Below are 17109 nucleotides of genomic sequence, written 5' to 3' on the forward strand. Positions count from 1 at the left end.
TACGTAGGCGACCGAAAGAACTGGTCACTCTACAATCTATAATAGTAGTTTGATGCGGCTAAACGTAGGCCGCCTTATTGAAGAACGTATCGCAATGACAATCCGGCTAATCGTCGAACCGCCGCATTTCAAAACGCCCCTGTTTTTGAAAACGGCTAGCCGTAATGTAATACGGCGGATTATACGATCTGACTACGACATGCATACAGATTAGTCCCGTTTTTGTCAAAACCCAGTTCTGATGATGGGATCCATGAGGAATCGAAGGGACTCCTCAAATCATAAAGGTATACATATAGTGATTTATGTGTTTTATCAACAAATCAAGCATATACATTCAAAAAAGTGACATTTGATGAAGTGGAACTGCTAATGATGATCAGAACGGAACTCTTCAACGAAGCATAGTTCACGTTTGGCGATTTGTCCTCTTCGTTATGTTTGTTAAGCAAGTTAAGTTTTTAAGCCACATTTTTGTCTAGCTCGAGTTCTGATGATGGGATCCACGAGGAATCGAGGGAACTCCTCAAATCTTAAAGGCATGCGTCTAGAGATTTTTGTATTTTCATCAGAAAATCAAGCATTTTCATTAAAAACTGTCGCATTTGATGAAGTGGAACTGCTGATGATGATCAGAACGGAACTCTTCAACGACGCATAGTTCACGTTTGGCGATTTGTCCTCTTCGTTATGTTTGCTAAGCTAGTTAAGTTTTAAGCCACATTTTTGTCAAGCTCGAGGTCTGATAATGGTATCCATGAGGAATCGAAGGAACTCCTCAAATCTTAAAGGCATGCGTATAGAGATTTGTGTATTTTCATCAGAAAATCAAGAATTTACATTAAAAACTGTCGCATTTGATGAAGTGGAACTGCTGATGATGATCAGAATAGAACTCTTCAATGACTACTCGTTTGGCGATTTCGAATTTCGATTTTGACGGAGCTGGCCCTGGAGCCAGACCTGACCCGGATCCGGGCTCTTATCTGGACCTGAACCCGGACCTGGACCCGGACTTGGACCTGGACTTGGACCAAGACCTAGACCTGGACCTCGACCTGGACCTGGTCCTGGACCCGGAACTGGACCCGGGCCCGGACTCGGACCCGGACTCGGACCTTGACCCGGAAAACCATTGATACCTAAGCTAAATAAATAACTATGATTACCTACCATTAAATGTAGGTATAAAGTATATTGATGCCAAACTTATTAGCCCCTCCCGCTCAAACCCCCGTACACCGCACCGCACGCGCCGTTAAGTGTTAGTTAGGTTAGGTTTGAACTGCGATCCTCACAGAACCGAAAAAAAGTGGGTTAGGTTAGGTTAGAACTGCGAGCCTTACAGAAACGAAATGTTACTAGAAAAGTGGTTTTGGTTAGGTTCGAACTGCAATCCTCACAGAACCGAACTGCTATCAGAGGCGTGGGTTCGTGAGGCTAAAACTGCGACCCTTACAGAAACGAAATGCTACCTACTAGAAAAGTGGGTGGTTTTACCTTCTTTTCTACATAGTGCACCATCTATGTACAATAATCTTTCACCGGTCCCCATCGAAGTTGGTATTTTTTTCTTGAAAATTATTTTCTACTATTTTATGTCGAACTATACGATTAAGTAGGTACAACAAAGTCAATCGCTCTATATAATTTTTGGCAAACCGCGAGTTCTCAGTTCGGGCCGAACTACTAGTTAGGTATTAATTACTTTTTGCCAGAAATTTGCTTTAGAACGGGGTAAGGAATGGATAAGGATAGGGGTGGGGTATATAAAAATTATTTAATGCTTTTCAGTGGGTTGGTTTTTGAAGGCGGTTCCCTTTCTTTTTTAAGATATTAAGTTATTTTGGTTTTGTTTTTATTTTTTATTATTTTTTTATCGAACTTGCGGGCGAAGCGAACGAAGTTCTTACATTCGACTTGGGACACGCGGCTGGCTAGGGTCACGTCCCGGCATTTCAATGTTTTTAAGTTGAACTATCAGAGGATAGTTTGATACTCAAGAATTTAAGTAAATTTGTTCTAATTTAAATTAAATTGCGTAAACGTGTAGTTGAGGGCATTATATTTTAGTCATTAAATTATGAGCAGGCTCGATCAAGGAGTTATTGAGCTAGAAGAGCTTAGAAGGCTAAAAAGCTATTTGTGAGGGGTCTTGCTATTCTGGTCATCTTTTTGCAAGAAAGTATGGTCGAGTTTGGTATCAAATGAAAGTGCCCGGCTTGCAATTTTATAATATCGTTTTTAAATTAACCATTTTGAAATAATTAGCAAGATAAAAATAAACATAATATAGGTATTTGACATTTGACAGGAAATATTTCCGCTTACCACAGATACAGTATCAGTTAAAGGCTCCACAGACCTTGTAATATATCCACGCGATTTTTGATCCATTGCCGCCTAATAGTGGGACATAAAATAGCAGAAATTAAATAAATTTAAACTCTAAAATTTCCATACTATATAGGTAGTCGGTCAAACAAGTTTGTCAGTGGAAAAAGGTGCGATATTCAAATTTTCTATGGGACGATAACCCTTTGCGCCTACATTTTTTAGCCGCTTTTTTCTACTGACGGAAATGGCTTGACAGACTATAAATTGTTTTCATGTGTAAGCATTTTACGTCAAAAATGTGACAGCTACGTAGAAAGTGGCGCCCTCATTTATTAACCGACTTCCAAATTTCAATAGAAGGAGATTCGATTGTGATTTTTTTTATGCTTGTTACTCCATAACTCCGTCATTACTGGACCGATTTAATATTATTTTTTTGATTGTATGTATATGCATACAGATTGGTCCCGTTTTTGTCAAAACCCAGTTCTGATGATGGGATCCATGAGGACTCGAGGGTACTCCTCAAATCTTAAAGGCATACATATATATAGTGATTTATGTGTTTTATCAACAAATCAAACATATACATTCAAAAAAGTGACATTTGATGAAGTGAACTGCTGATGATGATCAGAACGCAACTCTTCAATGAAGCATAGTTCACGTTTGGCGATTTGTCCTCTTCATTATGTTTGTTAAGCAAGTTAAGTTTTTAAGCCACATTTTTGTCAAACTCGAGTTCTGATGATGGGATCCACAAGGAATCGACGGAACTCCTCAAATCTTAAAGGCATATGCGTACAGAGATTTTTGTATTTTCATCAGAAATCAAGCATTTTCATTAAAAACTGTCGCATTTGATGAAGTGGAACTGCTGATGATGATCAGAACAGAACTCTTCAACGACGCATAGTTCACGTTTGGCGATTTGTCCTCTTCGTTATGTTTGTTAAGCAAGTTAAGTTTTTAAGCCACATTTTTGCCAAGCTCGAGGTCTGATGATGGTATCCATGAGGAATCGAGGGAAGTCCTCAAATCTTAAAGGCATGGGTATAGAAATTTGTGTATTTTCATCAGTAAATCAAGAATTTACATTAAAAACTGTCGCATTTGATGAAGTGGAACTGCTGATGATGATCAGAATAGAACTCTTCAATGACTACTCGTTTGGCGATTTCGAATTTCGATTTTGACGGAGCTGGCCCTAGAGCCAGACCTGACCCGGATCCGGGCTCTTATCTGGACCTGAACCCAGACCTGGACCCGAACTTGGACCTGGACTTAAACCTGGACCAAGACCTAGACCTGGACCTCGACCTGGACCTGGTCCTGGACCCGGAACTGGACCCGGACCCGGACTCGGACTCGGACTCGAACCCGGACTTGGACCCGGACTCGGACCTTGACCCGGAAACCACTGATACCTAAGCTAAATAAACCACTATGATTACCTACCATAAAATGTAGGTATAAAGTATAATGAATATAATGATGCCAAACTTACTAGCCCCTCCCGCTCAAACCCCCGTACACTGCACGCTCACGCGCCGTTAAGTGGGTTAGGTTAAGTTAGAACTGCGAGCCTTACAGAAACGAAATGCTACTAGAAAAGTGGTTTTGGTTAGGTTCGAACTGCAATCCTCATAGAACCGAACTGCTATCAGAGAAGTGGGTTCGTGAGGCTAAAACTGCGACCCTTACAGAAACGAAATGCTACCTACTAGAAAAGTGGGTGGTTTTACCTCCTTTTCTACATAGTGCACCATCTATGTACAATAATCTTTCACCGGCCCCCATAGAAGTCGTTTTTTTTTCTTGAAAATTATTTTCTACTATTTTATGTCGAACTATACGAGTAAGTAGGTGCAAAAAAGTCAATCGCTTTATATATTTTTTAGCAAACCGCGAGTTCTCAGTTCGGGGCGAACTACTAGTTATTTTATTTTTAATGTTCAATGTGAACAAAAAGTACTGCTGTTTCTGTTTAGCCGTTTAGCCTGATGGTAGACTGGTAGAGAATGCCTTTTTGGTATGCAATAAAGTTTAAATAAAGACGGCCCTTCAAACGTGTATTTACAACTTTTTTAAACAATGAATAACTTTAGTTTCCTACCCGTGTACTTAGCTTTTTATTTGATTAATAAACAAAAAATTGTATGTCATTCCTTCATTCATCTTTAAACCTCACTTGGGTGCTTAGACGTTAGTTATACGGGGCTTAAATATCCAGTACCTACACTGTCTGCGTAATTGTGCACATAGGTGGGCTAAAGATATATTTACGTACGCTGATATTACAGGGGAAGGAATTTCAATAAAGTCAAGATGATATTAGTCATTTGTCTAAATGCGGCTGCGGTAGAGGAGATATATGTTACTAAACCCGATTACCTCCTTGGGCTTCCCTTGTGTTCAAAGCGTTTACTGGAGCGGAATGCTTCGGGAGGTAGGAGCAAGTATTCATGTTTAATTTCGCCCCGTAAGAGGACCCGTAAAACCTTTTATCTGGACCCGAATTCCTCAAGAAGAATTATTTCTCCTCGTATGCGTCTTTGGGGTTATAAAAATGAATTGCAGGCATGTTTCTTAAAGCTAATAACAATTTAACTTTGAAACGATCCGATGTAGCTTTTAAGTATTCTTGCGCAAAGTATATCTATGTACTTACTTATGTACGAGTAAGGGTCCAATACATGGTATAATAATATACTCCGCCGGTACTCTCTTCCGACCACGTGACTAACACAAGCCTACGTCATCATGCCACAGCGCTATATGATAATATGCAATAGCGCTATATAAAGTGGCAATGTTATTGTGAAATAGGCTTGTGTCACTCTGGGAAGACAAGACCATGTTTTATTAGACTATGGTCCAATACCACTTGGACCATAGTCTAATAAAACATGGTCTTGTCTTCATGACATTAACCCCCGGTTTGGTACCTACATGTAACTAAAATTGTTTTAATATTTATGATTTATGAAGGTGACATTGAGCAATGCCGGTATGTCAAATCGTACTCAGTTTAGTGACATAAAGGTACATATATATATATTGACTAAGTTCGCTTGATATAAAATCGATTCAAACATTTTAAGTCGGCTATTTAGTACTTACCACTGTATGTAAATAAATGATTATTCATATTAGGTCTTAAATAAATATGAACTACTGCTATGGCTACTGCCTTTATTAGGGAAGTGGGACGTCGAATGAGGGAGAAGGGATCTGACGCCCGCGCGGGTTCGTACCTGGTGCAAAGGTTGTCCATCGCCATTCAACGCGGTAACGCGGCTAGTGTGATGGGTACCTTTGCGCCAGGGACAACTCGGGGGGGACTTTTTGACTAAAGCTAGTCTTAAGTTTTAGTTTTAGTTTTTTTTTTATATATATATATATTGTTGTGTTGAAAATGATACCAATAAATATGAATATATCTTTAATATGGTCCACGGTAGATAAATGCTCTAAAGCTCTGTTTTCCTAGGATAGCGGTGCCGTCATATAGCGGCCGTCTCCATACAAAAAAAAATAGGTACGGCTAAATATGGATGAGTAGTATTTTGTATGGATACGGCCGCTAGGTATATGACGGCACCGCTATCCTAGGAGGGCTTAAGGGTAAACATAAAACCACGTTTAAAAATTGTTATATGTATTTTTTTTATTATTTTATCATTAATAGTTTTGCGAATTATTTACATGAGGAGTCCAAGATCGTGAAGGGTCAGTCTAAGAGTACTGGGCGGGGATTCCATCCTTGCTCCAGTCCAGGTCCACAGCCTTGCCGGTGCGGGCGGCCTGCTCCGCCGCCGTCGCCAGCTTGCAGATGGCCAGTGTCTGCCAGCTGGTGACTTCCATTGGCACTTTGTCTGTAATAACATGACATTTTAGAATCATTCTGTAATGTATACACAATATACGGAAGAAATGCATCTTTCTTTTTTTTCTCCCTGTGTCTAAATTGTGGAGTTCATAATGTGGGTACCTAATCAATTCTTTACTAATTAGATGATGATTGATGAAGTAAAACACAGCGGGAGTAGTACTTTGACACTGGGTATTTCGGACAAATAACCGAAAAAAAGCACGGATTCATTGACAAACTTTCTACTGATATGTAACTACATATTAATTATTTTTATTTATTGAAACGTTATTGCACAATACACGAAAGTACAAATGGCGAACTTAATGCTTAAGGGCATTATCTACCAGTCAATTGGGACGTCAGTCAGCGTGACGTCACGTGTGACGGACAATGTCATTATGTTTATCTTTTTTGATTTAAATGCCATCTAGTGAGTTTCCCTCAAACTGGTATTAATATAACTGTAGTACTCACAGTGATGTGCTTAGGGGTTTCAAGTAATGCGACGAAATAACGCTAGATGGCGTTAACCTCAATTATACATAGTGCTGCAGACATTTTGCACTAGATGGCGCTGTTATTAATCTTTTGAGTTACAATGTCGTTGAGTTTTCACTTCTGCCGGCACTCCCGGAGTGCAACCCGTTGTTTTTTTAATAAACTATTAAGCTGATGTAGACGATATTCAACCGCTATCGCGGGTCAATTCATATAGTATTCATGCCACTGTTTCCATGGGTTGGGTAAGGTTAGGTTAGGTTAGGTTAGGTTCGATAACGCTGTTGGCGCGAGGAGGCGCATCACAATGGAGACTTGCCAGCACCGAGAGAAATTGTAGGACGACGAGACGCCATTAGACTGGAAATGGTGGACGTTTGGGAGCAGAGGCTGGCGCACCCTAGCGCAGGCCGTCTGACTATTGAAGCGGTTCGCCCGGTTCTTAAAAAGTGGCTAGACCGGACATATGGTGCCTTAACTTTCCGACTGACTCAGATCCTCTCGGGACATGGATGTTTCGGGAGGTATCTTAAGGACAGAGCCAGAAGAGAAATAACTGCAATATGCCACCACTGCGACTGCCCGGAGGACACTGCCCAACACACACTAGAAGTGTGCCCAGCCTGGGAAGAAGAGCGCTGCACTCTAAGCGCTGTAGTGGGACAAGACCTCTCGCTGCCCTCCGTGGTCCGAAACATGGTGGACAGCGACAGGTCGTGGAAGGCTGTGCTGGACTTCTGCGAGGCGGTCATGGCGCAGAAAGAGATGGCGGAGCGCGGTAGGGAAGACGATCCAGCTTCCCAGCCGATGCGTCGCAAGCGCGTGGCATATGACCGCCGACTTCCCCCTTAAGGGTTCCTGTGGGCGATAGGCTCGGGGACGTCTGTCGCCTACACAAGGGTCCCTGGGATGGCGAGCACGCCGTAATAATGGCGCGCAATTAGGGAGGTAGGGGGAATATGAAATTTCGTCCAGAGTTGTGTCCGGAGTCCGGACGGCCGCTGGCGAGGTTGCGGAAGAGTGCCGCAATGTCCCTGTGACCTCGCCATATAGCGTTGAGCCGGCCAAGAGGGGTTTTAGTGGGTATACCGTGGGCCTCATTAGCCTATACGGGAGTCCCACATAACCATCCAGGCCCGTCCCTGCGCCTGGGTGGTATGCGTAATGCATTTCCCCTCTATAAAAAAATAAAAAGGTTCGATAACGCTACTAGCCTCAAATATTTTATTACAGATGGCTCTAAGAAAATCTAATACAAAATTCTTACATTGAACCACATCGAGGAAGTGCTCCAACTCCTGCTGGTACGCACGCTTGTAGCGGGAGGGGAAGGAGTAGAAGATGGGGCTCTGCTTGATGCCCTCGTGCCCGATGTAGGACTCCACGGCGGCGACGGGCCTCTCGTTTTCAACCTTAATCATTCCTGTAAACAAATGTTTCTATAAGTGAATGTTAAGCAATGCCAGGCGAGGATAAGCAATACCAGAAAACTCAGTTTCTTTTGACGTGATAACGTCTTATAAATCGATGAACACCGGTAGCATGCACGAAAAAGTGTCACGTTGTGGACAGATCTCCATGGTAACGTTGAGGACAGATCTACATGGTAACGTTACGTAATGTAATGGCAATGTTTTCTTATGACGTTATCACGAAAAATTATCGTCCGTAAACCGACTTTACAGACAACCATATTTTTTTTAATTAATCCTAGACGCGTATTGTTATCGTTAAAATAAGAAATAACAGAGGTAACTCGCGATCGCGATTGAGTCTGTGAAGTGCATAATATATGTATTCATTGTAGGTATATTATGGCACTTATATGTCAGGACAGGAATTTTATTTCGTGTTTGAAGAACAGAGAACTTTTCATGTCTGTTTTCATATTGTGCAATCTTTTATTTTTATTACCCAATAAAAGGCGTAGGCCACCACCACACGGGATTGTTATGCGATTTAGGGTTCTTGCTAAATTGGAAATTCTATAGCGTAAGTATTGAACTACCAGTTTAGCTAGGACCCTAAATGGCGCAACAATCGCGGAGCGTGATGGTACATAACGCTACTACCAATCATCTACAGGGCTAAAGTGGCCAAACAATTACATGTTTAGTGCTCGCTAAACGGGTTTATGAAAACGCGTATGTAATATTCACCCTAAAAGACTTATCGACTTCACTGGTGACCGAAGAGCTGGCAGCTTTCTCGCACAACGTATTAGCACCGCAATACAGGGGGGAAATGCTGCCAGCGTACTCGGCACCATGCCAAAGGGGCCCAATTTCTTAGATATATTTTAATTTTATTGAGTATTCGTTTTTGTAATTTAGTTTTATTTTATAGATAAGTTAGTTATTTTTTTTTATGTACGGTCTGTACCTACCTGAAACAGAAAATAAAAACGTTATATTTACCCTTGTTTCCGAAAGCCTCGAGCCTCTGGTCGTAACCATAGGCGGAGAAGCGGCTGTTATCGCCGATAGCCACGGCACCCGACGGGAAGGACAGCAGGAAGGCGACGTTATCGAAGTCATCGATGGCCTTGATCTCGGGGATGAGGGCGGTGGCGTGCGCCTGCACGCGCGTCGGCAGCTCGCCGAGAACCCAGCACGTCACGTCGAAGTCGTGCACCAGGCAGTCGTGGAAGATACCACCTGACGGGTTTCAAGGCGTTAACAGCGAGTTGGAAACATGTAGTTACACGGAAAATAAAGATAAAGATAATTTACCTATTTGCATTGAACATTACTATTAGGTACAAGGAAATTGATAAAGTATTTACCGTCATTATTAGTTAACTATCAGATGAGTAATAAATCAGGCACAGGGCACTAAAATATCGTAAAGTATACCTAATCATAAATGTAAACGTCATAGGTAAAGTGGTATCATATTATAGTTATCAAAGGAGGACGAATGCACTATAAGTAAATGATAAACTGCATTATAAAACAAAATATTAAACGGAATATTTACTGGTGACTTTTTTAAATGTACTTTTTGGTAATGGAAAGTACCTGAAGTCTTGAGGTAGTCAATGGAGGGCAGAGGGGAATCTCTGGCGGTGACCTTCAGAATCTGAACGTGGCCAACCTCTCCCTTCCTAATTCTGTCCCTCAAGTTCCTGTAGGAGTCGTCGAAGCGACGGTTGAAGGCGGCGAACAGAGTCCTGCCCTTGGCTTTAGCGGCTTCGTAGCACTTTCTAGTGTCTTCGATGTTCTCAGCAATAGGCTTCTCACAGTACACATCCTTGTTGTTGGCGATGGAGTTGACTACGATGTCATGGTGAGTCAAGGTCGGGGAAGCGATGAAGACAGCGTTGACACTGCAAGTTTTATTAATTTTATTATACTTATAGATAAATAATAAGCATCCGGGCGTAAATAGTAAACAATTACTTTTATGATAATGATAATGACGGGTTGATAATGATAACGTAAACCTTACACATTAATAGCAATGTATTTATTATCTGAATTGATTGCTTTAGTTTAGAGTGATGAGTGCGGCCTTTCATTTGGTACCCCACATGGTATGTTTAAAAGAAAACTAGAAGTCTTAGTGTTTGTTTTGACATATTTGAAATAAGAGATTAATAACGAAGTGGGAAAGGAAAAATATATTACCTCTTATCTTTGTAGACACGGTCAGCTTCCTTGGAAGTGATGAATTGCACATCGTCGCTGACGCCCCAGTAGGCCCTGAGTTCGGGGAACCTCTCCTTGGCGTCGTCAACTATGTACTTGACGATGATACGGGGGTTCCTGATGATGCTGGACAAATGGATGGAGCCAGCGCGGCCGACACCGAAGACGGCGCCGACCACCGGCGCGACCTTCTTCTTGGCGCTTGCGTCAGCAGTCACGTAATCGACATACCTGTAAAATATGGGAGATTCAGTTTATTGATTTAGTAACAAATGGGAGACCGATCTTTGCTCTGAAAACGTATAAAAATTAAAAACTCAAAAATACGCGTTTCCACAGAGTTAACACCTAGCTAGATCGATTTTTCGCCTCCGAAAACCCCCATATAGCAAATTTCATCGAAATTGTTAGAGCAGTTTCCGAGATCCACAAAATATATAAATATACAAGAATTGCTCGTTTTAAGGTAGATTAGAGCAGTTTCCAAGATCCCTGAAATATATAAATAAATAAATATACAAGAATTGCTCGTTTAAAGGTATAAAATATACAATAATTAAGCATTATTTTTTAATAGTTAGCACAGTAGTAGAAGCTATCACTTACTCGGTATGCAAGAAGTCTTCAGCCGGGTAAGAAGGCTTGAAGGTGTAAGGGGAAGGACCTGCGAACTTCGTGGTGGCCATCTCGAATTATCTGAAAGTAAAATTTACTAGGACATCAAAATAAAGCATGTTAAAACATAAGTGTCAACTATTTGAGGTCAAGTTGTCGATATTTCAAATTTGGAGTTTATTTATATGGATATTTTTGTATGAAACGATATAAAAACTGTATTATGAAAAATACTGCCAAGTATGAGCTCGCAATTCACTTGTAAGTATACTTCATTTCTTTAGCATATTAGAAATAACTCCCAGGAATTTAATCAAGCATCGAGAGCATACAATACAATGTGGCAGTTTAGTGCAGTAAGATTTACGAAGTTTAAAAAATGGAGACAAAGAAATTAAATTAAAATAATTTATCATCCAATTCCATTTGACAATACCTTATGAGCGTCCATATTTAGCCAGTAACCCATAGTTATATAAAAAATGCAAAATATGCAAAATAGAATTTAAATTATTTGTGTTAAACGAATGTATAAGAAATATGAATTGAAGTTGAGCACTTAATTAATCAAGATGATGTATTTATTAAATAATATTTGAAATTAAGAGCAAATGCGTCTTACTTACCCGATCCGTCACCGCCGAATCAAAGTGCGAGTCCAGCATGTCGACGGGGCCTTATAAGTAGCTGAACGATGCGATAACTATTCAGAGTCATCAGCTGATATCAGAGGTCGTTTATGGTGCCATCGCATTTGTTTGTCTCACTCATTAAGCTCTGGTTTGCGTTTAGGTAGGTACAGTTTATGATAACGTCAATAGGGGGAACCGGGCACAGGTGGGGTAATAGACAAAGGAAATATTCCCTAATTGTACCTACAAACGGGGTTGATAGGTGTGTACTGATTACAATCTTTGAATCATGATTTACCAGTCTTTAGGACAATTTTTCAACTACCTAACTAGATTAGAACATACTCAAAAAACGTTGTCTATAGTTACCCCATCCGTCCTCAGCTCCCGCATTCGACGGTACCCGTTCTATAATTATACGTAACAGCAGAGAGACGATTTGTAATAATAAGTTTTATCAATTAGCTATACCTATGAAAATATTCTAGGAGGCTTTGTATAATCGTTGTCATACGGTATATACCTATTATGTACATGACTAAATGAATACACTAAATACATAACTGAAAACGAAATGTGGATTTAATTTTTAAAAAAATATTCATTCAATTAAGCCCTATAAATTATGCAAAACATTATATCTAAAGTATGGGACACTCTATGTCACATACACAATCTGTGATCAAAGGCTAAAAAATAAATTTAACTAAACAAGGAATCTGGGGGCCGATTTTTGAATTTCGACCGCTCGATTTCGTGTATTTCGTTCAATAATATCTCCAGTACCCGGCATTTAAATTCTACTAATAGAATTGAAAACGAGTGGTCAATACCACTCGATTCCCAATTTCTATCGCTCGTATTTCTAAAATTAGCATATCACTGTTTTCCGCCGATTTTCGAGTGACAAAATCGAGCACTCGAATTTCAAAAATCGGCCCCCAGAATGAATAAGGAATCTTATGGATCTGCCTCCCTGGCAAGACTCCCACGATAAAGTTAGGTAGGTACTTATCAATATCGTATCGCTGACTTTTCCACAAATATTTAGGTAGGACTAACCCAACCAAGATTAGTGTGCAACAAATGCGGATTACTGTTCATGGTCATAATACTAATCGCGATAATAGTTAATAAAATAATTATTATGTAACAACAGAGTATATTGTAAACAACATACTTATCTATATAGTCATGAAATAAAACTGTTTATCGCGTAAGTACCTTTGATGAATTTATAATATCATGATGTTTCGAACCCAAGTAGGCATAGGCATAACTATAATTTTATATGCCTGTTTTGCATGTAAGTAAAGTAATGTAAAGCCAGCCATAAACTTAAATTTTTATTTACTAATTTGTATGTGGGTAGCTTTGCACATAGCAATTTTGACGGAGGGTAACATAGACTCTGCATGACCACGCTAACTTTGCACAAACTTGGCAGTAAGAATACATGCATATCCTTATAAACTCCATACTTGACTTAGCACTTGGCATGAAAGCTTAGCGTGGTCCGAGTCTATATTCCTCAATCTCCCGTTAACCATGACGATGTACAGGGTTTGTAACTTCGGGATGCATGTTAAATTCATTATACCTACGCGATATATACAGGCTGGCTAAAAAATAACTGAATTCCCGTTGCCAGGGCGGTTTTGGGATTATACTGAGCAACTTTTACTATAGGACCGACCCTGAAATCGGGAAAAAAAATTGAGATTTTCGTACATTTTGGCTGGTCCTTTTTCTATGGGAGGGTAATTTTTTTTTTCGCTATTTCGGGGTTGGTCCCAAAGTAAAAGTTGCTCAGTATAATCAGTATATGAAAATTTCTATTCTAGCGAAAATTTTGGTGGACACCAATGACCAACTCTGCAAAAGGAAATACCATCATCATCATCATCATCATCAAAAGAGCGTACTCCCATCTTGCAACGCACTTGTAACCCGTCGTGTTGCGGGTCCATGGGCGACGGTCATTGCTTACCATCAAGTGATTCGTCTGCTCCTTTCCCTCTTATATAAAAAAATACATGCCATAAAACGCACTTTTTCGTCGTGTACAGATGCCACACGAAAGTAATATTGAATTCTTCGCTCGTTTAGTAACTAAATAATAGGTAATTGCTAAAATAGCAACCTAGGTGCGTAGCCAGCATGCCAATCGTTTCACCAATCGACGTAACTGTCACAGTCGCACTAATATGGAAGCGTGATAGAGACACAAAGCGTTTTGCTGTCGTAGCGCATGCGATTGTCACTTTGGCTAGACGCCCTGAGCTCCTAAACCTTCCTCATGAATGAATCACTACTTATTTGGCGAAAGCCGCATGAAAATCAGTTCAGGGGGCCGATTTTTGAATTTCGATCGCTCGATTTCGTTACTCGAAAATCGGTGGAAATCGGCAAAATGCTAATTTTTGAAATACAAGCGATCGAAATTTGGAATCTAGTGGTATTGACCACTCGATTTCAATTCTATTAGTAGAATTTAAATGCCTAGTAGTGGAGATATCATTTAACGAAATACACGAAATCGAGTGGTCGAATTTCAAAAATCGGCCCCCTGTAGTTTTTGAGTTTATCACGAACATAGGTACATACAGATAGACAGACGCGGCGGGGGACATTGTTTAATAAGGTGTATTACCTAGTGATTAATATTTATGTACATTCTAACATATATGTATAAGAAGGTAGGTATTTTATTTAGGTACCTACCTACGGTCGAAAGTATAAATTTATGACCCATTTCGTACCTTGTCGCAGTGACCGCTAGTCACAGTGTCGCTTCAGGCCTTACTGTTGTCACTGTGACAAGGTACAAAATGGGTCATAAATTAAAACTTTCGACTATACATACATATTACATATATACATACTTGTATTATTTTATTTATCAAACTTGTGCCGCTAAGCTGTTAATCGCAACAAGATTATATATTGTGCACAGTTGTAATTCCAGAGGTGCGTGCGCTGAGGTGAGGAATTAGCAACTTAGATTGGCGTCAGGAGTTTTTGCGGACCTTTCGGTGAAGCCCAATAAGGCAAACTCGTGCTTCCTCGTTCGATCAATTTGTAAAAGACTAATACCGAAACTATAATACATACCTATATCATCTTTATGTTGTTTTTATAATTAAATGTTATCTAAAGCACTTTACACATCTTACATAAGGCCCAGTAACTTCGTGTTCTTCTCTCAGTGTCACTGAGCGTAAGCGAGATGGATTAGTGTGCTCGGGAGCGCGGATATCATGTTTATGAATTTAATTTTTTCTATGTTTAAATAAATTTAATTAATGCTAATAATTATACCTAAAAACAAATGAGGACTTACAAAATCTAATACCTTTAAACGAGCAATTCTTGTTTATTTATTTATTTATATATAATGTATATATATTTCGGGGATCTCGGAAACGGCTCTAACGATTTCGATGAAATTTGCTATATGGGGGTTTTTGGGGGCGATAAATCGATCTAGCTGGGTCTTATCTCTGGGAAAACGCGCATTTTTGAGTTTTTGTATGTTATCCGAGCATAGCTCGGTCTCCCAGATATTGAAATTAAACTAAGAACGAAACAGACTAAACTAAACATAGTTTAAAATAAATAAAAAAGTAATCGATAAAATCCCTCAAACATGATATTACCGATTTTTGAAGCAATTTTCATGTTTTTAGCTTTTGTGCAAATTTATTACAATTTTTTAATGCATTTTGGACAGATTTTCTTGATTTGTTTCTATCATTTTAAGTTTCTATCTATCGAAAGTCAAAAACTCAGGATTCAAATCGATTAAATCCCCCGAGAAAGTCCTCAAGATCGTTAATTTAATTTATGGAAGCCGAATTGTGATCCAAAAAGGCCCAACGACTTTTTTGTTGCTAGTTTCCTACTAGCTAGTAGCTACTTAATTATGTTTAATCGTGTTTACAAAAGTTATAATTGTCTTCACTCATTTATCGCAAAGTTTATCATTCGTTTATATTGACGCTCAATTACGAACAAATTGTTATGTTATGCAATACCTACACATTTTATCAATAATGGGGTGGCAAAACGGACAGGTACTTGATTCAATCCAAAACAATTTTCACCTCACATGTCTGTTATATTCTGAGGCCCTATTTGACTCGAGAAAGTGAGAGGTGATGTGGATATCAATGCTATCATCATATCATGTGTCTATTTTTGTGATACAAGTAAGCCGAAAAAAGTTACAAAAAATGTAAATAACTAGTAGTTCGCCCCGAACTGAGAACTCGCAGTTAACCAAAAATTATTATAGAACGATTGACTTTGTTGCACCTACTTAGGTATCGTATAGTGCGTCATAAAATAGTAGAAAATAAATGAGAGCACCACCAACACTTTCTACGTAACTGTCACATTTTTGACGTAAAATGCTTACACATGGCAAAAATTTAGTATGGTCATTTTTGAGTTCCATTTTATTCAATTTCTACTATTTCATGTAGCACTATAGGCTGCAATGGATAAAAAATCGCCTGGATTTATTGCAAGGTCTGTGGAGCCCTTGACTGATAGATTTAAGCAAAGAGTAGTATGTATAATATATAGGACAAAGAGAGCCCTCTCGTGGAACTTTGCATCCATTTTGAAGTGCCATCTGTAATTCTTAACCAGAAATATCAACGTCAATATCAGGGGGGGGTGAGGCATAAATAGCGTCTAAGTATGTTGCGAACGTAAAAAACTTTGACTTTGAAGAAAGGCTTCAGGATATTGATTAATACACGAAAACAGATTAGATACTTTTAACTTGACTGTTGATGTAAATAAATTACCTATCATACACGGCTGGAATAACACACAATTGACCACGAAACACAATTACATGCAGCAGGTTGTGAATCTACCCGCCATAATTTTTCTAAATTTTTTGGTAATAAAGTTCTCAGCAACTGTGATGGCGTATGAAAACTTTGTTTCTTTTAACATTGTAAAACTGAAAGTATTTTTATTTATCTGAATTATATCGTAGTACAGACAATAAATGGGGTGTTTTAATAACAAAACTTCCGTGAGTGACCCGTCTTAATATATGTAATAAATGGGGTGTTATAATATTTTGAGTTTTATTTGACAAAGTTGTTTTCTGTGACAATCGCCTCCATGGCAACGATGTCCATAAATAATCTGTTCTAACAGATGTTTTTTTGTTTGATCCATGCCTTAGATACAAGACTTTTAAAACATTCTGACGAATTAAGTGAAGCCATATTAAAAAAGTTTAGCGTTAAGTAATATAGATGTCGCTATTTTTTCGAATAAAGTGCTTTATATACGACTGTCCCTCCCCTGGATTTAAGTCATCATAGAAATCATAGAGATTAAAATAAACTGTATCTGTGCTAAGCCGAAATATTTCCTGTCAAATGTCAAATACCTATATTATGTTTATATTATTTTATTTTTATCTTGCTAATTATTTTAAAAAGGTAAATTTAAAAACGATATTATAAAAGTG

The 17109-nt window shown here is 39.1% G+C and overlaps 1 protein-coding gene across 1 annotated transcript; it reads right to left on the reverse strand.

Annotated features, from left to right (window-relative positions):
* Positions 1 to 5981: 5981 nt before the first annotated feature.
* Positions 5982 to 11770, reverse strand: LOC134806574 (uncharacterized oxidoreductase YrbE-like). The gene is made up of 7 exons (XM_063779883.1): positions 11604 to 11770; positions 10969 to 11058; positions 10342 to 10593; positions 9733 to 10040; positions 9130 to 9369; positions 7980 to 8135; positions 5982 to 6215 (listed from the first exon to the last, which is right to left on the reverse strand). The coding sequence occupies exons 2-7, from the start codon at positions 11046 to 11048 to the stop codon at positions 6076 to 6078; spliced, it is 1176 nt and encodes a 391-aa protein (XP_063635953.1). The 5' UTR covers positions 11049 to 11058; positions 11604 to 11770; the 3' UTR covers positions 5982 to 6075.
* Between the last annotated feature and the right edge of the window lie 5339 nt (positions 11771 to 17109).

This window comes from Cydia splendana, chromosome 3 (assembly GCF_910591565.1).
Source record: "Cydia splendana chromosome 3, ilCydSple1.2, whole genome shotgun sequence".
Taxonomy (NCBI): domain Eukaryota; kingdom Metazoa; phylum Arthropoda; class Insecta; order Lepidoptera; family Tortricidae; genus Cydia; species Cydia splendana.